This window comes from Coffea arabica, chromosome 11e, assembly GCF_036785885.1.
Source record: "Coffea arabica cultivar ET-39 chromosome 11e, Coffea Arabica ET-39 HiFi, whole genome shotgun sequence".
NCBI classification, from domain to species: Eukaryota; Viridiplantae; Streptophyta; class Magnoliopsida; order Gentianales; family Rubiaceae; genus Coffea; species Coffea arabica.
Window position 1 is genome coordinate 59,509,959 of NC_092331.1, and position 12,004 is coordinate 59,521,962.

At 37.7% G+C, this 12,004-nt stretch overlaps 1 protein-coding gene across 1 annotated transcript; it reads right to left on the bottom strand.

Annotated features, from left to right (window-relative positions):
- Nucleotides 1–2,291: 2,291 nt before the first annotated feature.
- LOC113718977 (serine/threonine-protein kinase PBL34-like) lies at nt 2,292–8,531 on the bottom strand. Its single transcript, XM_027243923.2, has 6 exons — nt 7,755–8,531; nt 5,956–6,290; nt 5,722–5,857; nt 4,345–4,481; nt 3,772–3,895; nt 2,292–3,066 (listed from the first exon to the last, which is right to left on the bottom strand). Exons 1-6 carry the CDS (start codon nt 7,948–7,950, stop codon nt 2,546–2,548), a joined length of 1,449 nt encoding a protein of 482 aa, XP_027099724.1. The 5' UTR covers nt 7,951–8,531; the 3' UTR covers nt 2,292–2,545.
- Between the last annotated feature and the right edge of the window lie 3,473 nt (nt 8,532–12,004).

The following is a 12,004-nucleotide window of genomic DNA, read 5'->3' on the forward strand; positions in this document are numbered from 1 at the left end:
AAGATTCCATATAAACCTTGAAGAACCATTCTGGAACTTATGATCTAGAATTTTATGTCATCTTTTTAGTCATAATCACCTAAGAGAAATTCTACTGTGTCTTTTGTAAACTCTCCGGCATTGTTGATTGCAGATAAAAGTCCTGCGGTGGCGTATGGTTTTTCCACAGAGGGCTGGTTGTCCACTGACCGCATTGGATCAATTAATGCTTCCTCCAGTTGTTTATGATAATCAGCTTCCACGTTTAGAATCAAGGGACGTCCTGAACGGTCTTGATAATATCGCTCGCTCGCTCCAAAACTTATGCATGGCACTAACTCCTCGGTTGCAAAGGATCCATTGCCATTTTGATCAATGTTTAATCATGGCCATAGTGTTATGATAATCACAAGCATCTTCAATACTGAGTTCAACTGGGGGACCTTGATGATGATCCTCATTAATTAACTGCTTGCTGCTTTCTTGATCGTCTAAAGGTGGTAACAACTCGTCAATGTCAATTAAGTCGTGATCAACATCTTGACCTTGATCTTGATCGGCTGTGGGCATGCATATGATGGCTCCCTCATCATGATTTACGTCGTCAGAAATCATACTGAACTCACTTGTATTGGCATCAATATCTCGGTCTTGATCTTGATGGTTCTTTTGCTGCGGCCTCTTCTTGACGCGACAAAGAACAATGTTTGGGATAGAATCCTTAAGCCTAAACTCATCCATAATATATCCGCCATGAATGCCCGTACCATTCTCGCCACTATTCAATATGCATACGAAATTCTTTTTCAATCCCACCACCGTTCCTCTCAAGTCATGCACTAAGCTACCTTTGTTTGAACCTTTCCACGTTGCTTTAGTCCCAACCGTCCTTCTAAGCCTTGAGCCGCCTTTAACCTTTTTCTCAGGTTTAACAAAGAAATATCTAACATCTTTATTCGACCCTCTGAACAAATCATCCGGTTCCGTATTGTATAGATCGCATTCCTCGATCTATAAGACCGAGGGATGGCAATGGATTTCCAGCAGCTTTGTGTTGAAGATGTTTTATTAAATCTTGATCAGTGGGCAGAAACTTATAGCCATAAGGAAGCATGGAGCATTCCATGGTTCTTAAATACTACTTATTAATACCGATATTTAATGTTTATAATTAATTAGAAAATTGTTTATTCATGGTCCAAACTCTGAAATTAATACCGTGACCAAAAAGCTAATGGAATCAAATTAAGGAGAAAAGTTGGTAGAAGTAGCTGAAGAGGATTAGTACATCACAAGATGCTAATTAATGCCAGTGAATGCAAGAAGGGATTACTAAGAGGTTGTATTTAAAGTGTTAATAAGGCAAATTCTCATGCAGATTGGAAACGTTTTGCCTCAATGGAAGGGAGTTTAACACAGAAATTGTAGTTAAAAAGTTAGTAAAATCCGAATCTACTCGCTATTTGGAAAAGTATTTACCGGCAAAATATCTGGTTATGTATTGTACGGATGCAAGAAATAATGACATGATTTCGTAAAATTGCATGTTAACTAAACTCCCGGTTTAGTTGATAGGCCATTAAAGCTCACACACAGCTAACAAATTTTTATCTTCCTTTAATTTCTATAATTTGTACACATCACTATTTAGAGAGATTACAACTGACTTGTGTTCGAGTTGGCATGACCGTCTAAATAAATCTCATTGATTGTTAAGGACCAAATAGTGGAACCAATGAGTTGAAAGGTTGGTTTACCAATGAGCACCAAGATTCTGAACAGTAAATGTTCAAAATAAGTATTCGAATTAGCCAGGCATAATCTTATTAACTTGTTCTGGTATGTATGATGATTAATAGTAATCCCATCAGAAGTTGAGATTGATTTCCGAAACTTTTCATGGGGCTTACTTTCTGTTCTAAGTTGAAGGGCTTTTGTTTAGTTAATTAGTTCAAAGAACTCGGGGAAGGAAAAGTTCGTTTCATCAAGAATTCCACACCATCTTCCCCCCGGTCCTTCGAACCCGGGGAGGAAAAGTTATTTTTGATCAATCATTCCTTACACCCCCCACCCCCTCTTCCTTCCCTCTCCTTCATGCATCGTGCTGATTGTCAAAAGTTCTGTTCCAGCAAAGAGACGTCCATTTTACGACTCAAGGCAAAGGAGTTCACGTATTCCAAACAATGAGCCCAATAAGAAGTTGATATATACATGCTAAAAATTTGTACCCAGACCGTCAGACGATTACCAGATTGGACCTTTTTCTTTCCCCTTCCCGCATGAGAACGCAGGAATCAGGGATGGGGGAGGAGTAGAGATAGGAGGGTTTCTTATTTGGATACAGATAAATATTTTCTCCACTAAATTCAGCTGTGCTTACATTACATTCTTTCCCAAAAGGAAGTTACACCACTCAAGACCACAACACCATAAACCATACTCTTCCATTCCCTTTTCCAGTCATCATCTAAAACACCAGGGGGCCAACAAATCATGCTCGTGATTTGGGGAAAGAAAAAGAATGTGGATTGGAAAAGAAACGCGTCCTGGGAACTCCAGTCCACCCCTATTGTTTACCATTCGGTTTTGGTGAGTTTTGAGGAAACTGATGATGATACGGAGAAGCATGAGAGCCATTTGGTATGGAAAGACTCCTAGGATGTTGTCCATTTCTCGTGAATGATGCAACTTGTGATCTTATACCATTTCTGGTGTTTGGACTGGATCCTACGCGATCAGTTTGCATGGTCTGAAAATAGTAGGATGAGCTGGCCATGTCCTTGAGAGCAGGCAAAGGTCTCAAGGCTTCCACAACTTCACTCATTAGCGGCCTGGCTTTTGGGTCTCGGCTAAGGCAGCGAGCAGCCAATTGTGCAGCTTTCTGTGCACCTTTAATCGAAAAATGGCCTTCCAGCCTAGGGTCTATCAATCGATAAAACCTTCTTCTCTCGCCAAGATGAGGCCGGGCCCACTCTACCAGGTTATGCTCCCCGTTAGGCCGGTTCTTGTCCATCGATCTCCTGCCTGTTAGCATCTCGAGTAAAACCACGCCAAAGCTGTAGACATCACTCTTCGACGTAAGGTGCCCTGAGAAAAAAATTACACGTCTGATTAGAAATTAACAGCTAAATACACAATGACCAGGTAAGTTGCAGCCACCAAACACTCGACTCCATAATGAAGCTCAAGAAAAAGAGAAGCTAAACACGCCATCCATAATGTCAAGTATTGTTCTACCACATAAAAATCTTAGTTATTAGAATTACTGATGATTTAGTGAGAAAAGCTAGTCTAGCTCCAGCTTTCTGTGTGAGCTTCAATGTATTGACATGATTGCGCTGCCTTGGTCCTATGAAGACATCGAATATAAGTAGCACGTAGAATAGAATACTCAGCAGCCAAGCGTATATAATCAAACAGATGAATGTCCTATGACCATGTTAATTGGGCTTTTATTTGAAGTAGCCAAGTTCCGTGCCAATTCAAACGGTAGCAAGAATAATGACCACAGATATGCCAGAAGCCCCTCATTCTCACAAGACAAGCGGGCACACACGGCAATGGAAAATTGTGAGACAACAAGGGGTCGGGATTAGCATATTTTCCAACAGCAGTGAAACATCCATCACTACAGGTCAAGCTTTGGAAAAGACAAAATTAAGCCTCCAATATGATTGAGTAACCTACTTTTATTGCCTTCACAGCCCCCTTTTCTATCTTTCTTTCTTCTCTAGAGGAATAGCATGCAAGAAACAAATATCAATAATAATTATAACAAGAGATCAAGATTACCTGTCATCACATATTCTGGGGCTGCATAACCATATGTTCCCATCACACGAGTAGAGACATGAGTCTTATCTCCCTCTGGACCATCCTTGGCAAGTCCAAAATCAGAAAGCTTGGCATTGTAATCCTACAAACAAATGATGTTTTATTAGGTAAAAGGTAAATGGCCCAATTGCAGTTTAGTTCTCTGTGCTTTGTACTGATCTCAATTTAGTACATCATATCTTGCACTCGCCATATTTTAGCCCAAGCATATTTTAGTCACAACCTACTTTTGTCCCTCGTGTTTCACTAATGGCATAATTAATCCCCAATATCCTAAAGTTTGATTATTTTTGGTTAATTAGCTATAAAGCAAACATACAAACTGTAAAACACAGTGGACGAAATACTGTCAAGTAAAAACATGGTGGACTAAATTGATACATATACACAACATAAGCAATCAAATGTCTTAAAAGTTGCAAAATAGAAGAATAAAATGGAACCAGAGCAGAATTTTGAAGACTCAAACAGCATTTCCCAAAATGATAATACAACTTAATTCATATAAATTCTGAAGTGTTGATCACATACTGCATCTAACAGGATGTTTGAGGTCTTGAAGTCACGGTATATAACTGGCCTCTCTGCTTCCTCATGGAGAAATGCAAGACCTTTTGCAGCACCTAGAGCAATTTTCATCCTGATAGACCACGGAAGAGGAAGGGACCCTGCACAAAAAGAACAGGAGTTAAATTGAAATAAAAATGGAAAATCATATGCAAAGCCAGTATTTACGTTTACGTTGCAATAGCACCACAGTACCAACAACAAAGTGAATGAAGTGAATACTTCTTAGTACCGTCAGATTAAAATTACACCTCTGATACCAGGCTCAAAAATGGTACAGACAATCAGAGAACTAGATAAGGAAGAAGATGGGAAACAGGATTGTGAAAGATGTCCACAGTTTGCTTTATTTCCATCATAATATTATGTGAAGGCATTAAGCATGTAGCTAAGGATATTTCAACAGTATTACTATCCCTCACCATGATCTATGAGTATTATCATTCAATGAATCTGACTCTGATCAGAAAAAGGATTGGGTAAGTGACACCTACATAACATTGACCATTGATATCCAGACACCAATACTCAAACCAATATTCAAGAACAGAAAACAAAAACAGTAGGTAAAGTTGAAGATACATGTCCTTACTACATCCTCGCTTTTTACTCATATTCTCTTTTACTCCAATACTCTTTCTGGCACCCAAGCACCTTCATCAAACCAGGACTAGAAACACCATTTTTCCCCTTTTATCATGGAAAAACCTACTACTCAAGGGGAGGATGATGGAAGACCAAACCCAGTTAAAGAATTGGTAAAGAAATTCATTAACCATCTGAGACAACCCTAATTCATAATTAGGCAAGAATTGATGTATGTTTAGTTAAAGAGATAGCATTAGAAATTTCAAGAGTCAGCCAACCTGCATTCAAGCATCAATGGAACAATAAAATGAGCAACACTCTGAACTAAAACAGAATGAATTGGTAATACATAAAGAAGCTTGTGGAATAAGTAGCAAGGCCATTCAGCCAGTACAGAAATAACCATACCATTTCTTGAAGCTTGTGGGACCACATTTAATAAAATACAGCGAACTCCAACATGACAAATATAAATACCCCGTATCCTAAATGGAAGCCCACACAGGGAGGCACATGCATAAGTCCATATAAATCATAATTAGCACTTCAAACATATTCCTCAACAAAATGGGTTACAAGCTTGTCATTTTATTATTTATTTATTTATACACTTTTTGGTTTTGTAGAACGGGTATAAGCTTGTCAAATGTCATACATAGACAAGATGATCTCTTCAAAGTATCACTTTTACAATTCAACATGAGGAGAAGAAATTATCATTGAACAAAATTTACAAGAGTACTAATTACATACTCCTAAAGAGATGGTTCTCCAAGCTTCCCCGAGGCATGAACTCATAAACTAGCAGTCTTTGATCATCTTCAATACAGTAACCAATAAGCTTAACCAAATTAGGATGGATAAGATCACCAAGAAAACTTACTTCGGCCTGCCAAATTTAATTAAAAATTTAGAATGACCAAAAGTTAACAAGGACAAATTAGAAAAACAGCATCAAAAGCAAAGTTATTCAAGAAAGCATCAAACCAGCCATTCTTTGTGACCCTGAAGCCCATCATGATTGAGGGTTTTCACAGCAACAGTAAGCCCCGTTCCAGGTTTCACTGGCGCTGTTCCATTCTCTTCAATCCATCCCTTAAATACACAACCAAAACCTCCTTCACCAAGAAGAGACTCTGGTCTAAAATTTCTGGTCGCTAGTTTCAGATCATTAAATGTGAACTTTCGAAGCCGAGAAGCAACCTTTAGCTCCTCTTCAAGTTTGGACGTGGATGAATTACTTTCTGCAGTACTGGTGGCTGTCGAAGAAATTACTGCAGCAGCTGGTTGATCTCGACTAGTGTCATTTGCAGACTTGCTTTCTGCAGACATGCACAAAAGTGGAAAACATAAGGTACAGGATATAATCTTGTATAGAAGAGAAAACCTAGGAAGAATTTATCTTGTTTAGCAATTAGCATTTAGCACACAGTATTCTTGAAGACTATCACATTCCAAGAAATCACAGCCATGTGCTACACAGGGAAAATACTAGACAAAGGCAACCAGTATGGAGACATCACTGAGCAAACATGAGCAAGTAGTCAGACAGCACTACAAGAGAATCAATGGAAGGTCCTGAAGTGGTTCTATGAGATGCTTGACTTAAACAACAGAAAGTAATAACTTTAATCCCATTAAATGAGGTACTCTCATATCTGCAGCGAGAGGCTGGAAACATCAGAAGTTTGAATAACCACCTGCCAATTGGTGCTTATGTGCAACCAAGGATAAAATGTCTCCCTTCGTCTCTTATCCCTGTTATTATCCATGCGTGTCATGGGGATATGTTTGACTAAAAGGCATCGAAAATCAAATACATTTCCCAGCACTGACATTATTTGAACCATTCAAATTGATTTCCTAGCAAATTACAACCCCTTAATTGAATTGGTTTCTGCAACTAGACTAGAAAACGTCAATTTCCATTAAGTATAGAAATTTCAAATACTTGGTCAAAATCATTAAGGGCATGCGCAGAATATTAAATTGATTTACCAAAAATGGGTTACAGTGGCAATCCATTACTGTCATAAGCTACAATAAAGAAATAATAAAAAAGGACTTTCAAGTACTCCTTAAGATTTTTTCTTTCGCAAATTGTAGTCTAAAGACTAGCAATTATGTCAAATTTAAGAATTTCAATACCATTTCCTTTTAACAAAAGGATATATCCCACATTGGTCCATGGAAGAGGTTGCAATCCATGTATAGAATATACAAATCTCATGATATAAATATCCAAAAAGATTAAAAAGGAATAAGCTACAAACATTGAGGTACTCTATCCATGAAAAAAGCGAAGACCTCCCCCACCCCACAGCCAACAAAAGGACGATTAGATTATACTGGAAGTCTTATTTGTGTTTTGATTTCTTTTACCTTCCCTCCAATTTTTGTCTCATTTTCAGGTTTTCAAGGGAAGAAATGGTGGGACTGGGACAGTGAAAGCTACCTGCCTACCCATAACACCATCTGACTTCAATTGCTCAAACCAAAATCTGAAATTTCTCATGAGGCATTGCTTATATCACCTAGAGCTTGGCATACCAATAAGTAAAGAACACGTGAAATCACGAAAAAAAGATGTTGACCATGCTCTGGAATCCGGAGAAAGGACAACATGCTCAAGCGAATTAAGTAAAACACACAAGCAGAACATGTACGCACAATTTCACCACATATGATACGAAAGTGTTCATGTAGACTGAGAACAAGCTTAGCTGAAACAATTAACTCAACCTTAATCAGTTCAATTGAGAAAAAGGAAGGAATCTTGCAAATACCATAGTGAGTACTGATGCCACTGATAGAGCTATCCACTTTAGATCTTGAAGAAATACAGCTGCCAATAAACCTTAACTTCCTCCAACATCCAGTCTCCACGGAACCACCTCTCTCTTTCTTCTTCTTCTTCCCCTCTGATTTTCCAACATCCCAAGATTCCACCTTTTCACCATCACCTCCTCCAACTAATCCCATCTTTCACAACCCCTAAAATAGAACTCAGATGGCATCAAAAAACTCCCAAAATCACACCTTTCACCAAAGACCCACCTCCCCCTTTCCCAAAGCCCTCAAACAAATTCCCCAACTAGCCCTTATACAGAACTCCTATTTCCAACAAAACCCGACAAAAATCATCCAAAATAGCTCAAACCAGGTTCAGTAAATCAGCCAAAGACTCTAAAATACAACCCAAATACCCGAAAGGGCCGCCACAAATCCCAAACTTGTAGGCCAATCCTTCGAAAACAGTGGAAATAGCTCAAGCCCAGTAGGAAAAACCAACCAAAGATCACAAATTTGCTCCAAAAGAGCTCAAATAATCAGATCACATGTTTGATCTTCAACAAAGTAGAAAACTTTACCCCCAGTAGAGGAGGAGAACAGATTGATAGTGCAGGCAAGCAAGCAAAGCATAGTAAAAAAACAAAAAAAAAAAAAAAAACAGAGCTGGAATCAGATAATAATTCCAGTTCAAAAGTGCCCCCCAGAAATGTCTGCACCTCAAAGATATTGAAATCCCAACAAAAGAGAACTATTATTCTGACCAATTCAATGCTCGAAAAAGAAAAAGAAAAAGAGCAATTTATTTTCTCTGATATGTATGCGTAATGTATATACACCTCTGGAAATGAGAAATAATTATTGTAATGAAATGTGAATTATCGGTTCTTACATTTTTTAATAGAATCGAAGACCGAAAAAGCTAATGTGGAGCTGCCCGGAGAACGCGGGCAGAAAAGTTGAATTTACGTAAATGGTTATGAGACTGCTAACTATTTACGGGTTAAAACTTAATAAATAGAAACCAAAATTACTTGAACAATAAAAACGGAGGTCATCGATGATAAAAAAAATTAAAAAATTCATTCTTCTTTAACAAATTAAACCAAATTTGTACAATGTCTAATAGAAATCAATTCAAGCCCTAAAGATAAAGTATAAAGCTTGAATATTAATAGAATCGAATCAAGTCAATTGAGTTTAATTTGATTAAAATTTGTTTAAATTTAGTTCAAAGAATAACCAAACTGAATAGGAACACAAGTTTAAATTTATTAAGAAATAAAATATGGTTAAATTTTCAAAATGCATTTTGATTGCATATTTTGAGAAATTCTTAAAGAAAAATTACTATAATATTTTTTAAAATATGATGCACGCGAAGAGAAAATATCAAGTAAAAGATGCATTGGAAGAACATTCACAAAAACTATAAATATTTGTCTGTAAAAAAATTCCAATCGCACCTTGGCTAAAACTGAGAGCAGGCTTCATTTAAATCCACGAATTAAAAAATACTGAGGCTCTTGCAAACGTTTTAGTTGGAGGGGCAGTTTTGGAAATTCGAGCGGTATTGAAGAGGAGAGCTGTCAGTTTTCAAGAAGTGAGAAGTGGAAAGAATGGGCAGCCTGGGCACGAGAGAGAATAAGAGGGCGGGACCCACATGTACGGTGACGTGTCCGCCTCAAGTGTGCGGACGCCAACACGGGCGTCAGGAATGATATTAAGGGTTTTTTTTTCTTAAATCTTAAATTATTTTTCTCTGTTTTTCCACTTAACAGAAAAAAGCCATCGTGAATTCTAATCTGTTGATCAAGCAGATTAGTGGAGAAAAGAAGTGAAATTCCAGACCATATCTGGTTCGTATTTTCTCAAGAAAAGAAAAATAGAAGAAACACGAATCATATATTTTGAAACATAAGAAATGAAGGACCTGTTGGATTGTTAGCTCGTGAAAAGTTTTTAAAGTGATTTTTTGATGTTATTTTTTTATTTCATATACATCACGTAGTTATCAACACGCATATTTCTATAAAATTAAATAAATAAAAAAACTCTGAGACACGGAAAACAAAATGAAATTTAATCATATGATCAGCAGCCAATGAGTGGGATAACTTCTAAGCACTGGCTTAATAATAATAATAATAATAATTACACAAAAAAACAAACAATCTGCCAAAGGGAAGATTCGAAAGTTGGGGAGGGGCACAGTGAAGGGAGTCTGAAAACAGCAGTGCCCCCATCCCTATCTTCTATGCTGACTTGGATAAATGAGTTGCACCCTTCTTCAAATGTTGACCATCAAAGTGCGAGTAGGTTGCGGCAAAATTCCTTTGGTTGTTTAATTTTCACCAATATTAATATTTACAAGGGATAGGGGGCGGAGAGTAGACTTTAATGGGCACATAATGATATTAAAATAGAAAATACGATATGGGGTTGAAATGGGAGCATAGCTGCATGTGAAAGCCACCCCTGGCCCTGGCTGGCTTCGATTAGGTTTTTCATTCATTATCTACCAAGACTGCTGCTGCTGCTGCTGCTGCTGCTATGATATTTTTGTTCAACAATTTTAGGGAAAGGAAGTTGCAGTGTTTCACCAAATTCTTTGACTTTTGATGATTGACAAAAGGTTTATTTGCATGTGAGGCTGAGGTGAGGTGAGGTGGGGGTTTTCTTTTTCTCTGAAATTGAAGAAAGCCATGAAACATGTGGATTGAGTTGGATGATATTGAAGCCCGAATTGGAAAAATAACTCGTTGCAGCAAGTCACTTATACATGAACTGCAAAAAATAGTAATATTTAAAAAGTTTCGACTACGATTTCTTATTTGGATTGTTATTTATTTTTTTCAAAAGATGTTCACTTTTTGCATGAATATTTATCTTTTTATTTCGCGTGTATTAGATCGTTACAGTATATATATTTTTTTTTTACAAACTTTTCAAAAAAATTATCAATTCAAGCATAATTTTACGCTAGAACGGAAATGCATCCACAGATCTAGGATGAAACAACAGACGAATTGATCTGCGAGACAAGAGAGAGATGTGCAAATTATTCTGCAACTTAAAACCGTACAAGTGTAATAAAATGTTAATAGATCAGACTGGACAGTTGCTCTGGAAAACACTACTGTAGCGGATTTTTGTCAAGGCTGAGTTGACTTGCGAGCACTATTTTATTTGCTAATGTATAACTGTAGAACATGATAAGCTGATGGTTGTTTCAACATATATTTTTTTTATAGAGAATATCCCTTCTTAATTTGTATTATAAATTGATAAAGTGACCCCTCTGAAAGCTACTATTAAATGTTAACGTCCATGTAATTTTTATCTCCCCTTATTGCGATTGATGTGTCTCTTTTTATTTCTTTTACACCAAGCCATGAAAATAATGGACCCATGCTACATTCTTCTACAGTTTTATTTGATGTTTAAGGACATCAATTGCCACAAAATGAACTGCCCCCGGGCTAGAGCGGATGGTTGTAGCCCAGTTGGATGAGAGTCTCCGTGCACGTTCAAATCCCGGGTAAACATTGGTGGGATGATGCTGGGCAGCCTCTCTCTCCATCCGCAATGGGATTAGTTGGAGTCGTACGGTATTACCAGTCCATAAGCCCCAGATACCCACTGTGAAGACAAAAAAAAAAAAAAAAAAATTGCCACAAAATGAACTACACACTAAACCTCAAGTTTGAAACTAACGTACGAGAAGCGTCTTCGATCCTTTAGCAAGGTGAAAATGGATGGCCTGTCTGAAGCTAAAAACCCAAGGACAACTTGGTTCAGTTTTTGAGTGTTGATTTACATTCTCCAATTTAGAGGCAAATCCGCAGCAATTAACTCGAATTCTCCTAGGAAAAAGGTTGACACTTGCAAAGAGATAAACATCATCCCAACGAGGAGAGAACAGTTGATAAAATCCCATCGTACTTTGTATCTTTTCTTCTTTCTCCTCATCTAGTCTCCGAGTGAAAAGAACAATCGAAAGTATGCACGTCGCATGACAATTGTTGATGGCAAACTGGCCACTTGACAAATCTCCGGAGAATGACTGGATTGCAGTTGAATCTCCAGTGTCCTTCAACTACAGTCGGATTTTGGCACTGTCGAATATGATTGTGGCTCTGCTGCAAATATCCGAAAAGCACCACTTGCCTAACCACTACTAGCTCAGGTTTCCATTAAGAGTTGGTGCAACTTGCAAAAGCAATCTTCGCGAGAATATCGCACC

Excerpts from the sequence above, each read along its gene's own strand:
- LOC113718977 (XM_027243923.2), bottom strand. The coding sequence starts at position 7,950 with ATGGGATTAGTTGGAGGAGGTGATGGTGAAAAGGTGGAATCTTGGGAT. Across the intron at positions 4,482-5,721 it reads GGAGAACCATCTCTTTAGGA|GGTCCCTTCCTCTTCCGTGG; the intron begins GTATGTAATTAG and ends CTTTTTGTGCAG. Across the intron at positions 3,896-4,344 it reads CAAACATCCTGTTAGATGCA|GATTACAATGCCAAGCTTTC; the intron begins GTATGTGATCAA and ends ATTTGTTTGTAG.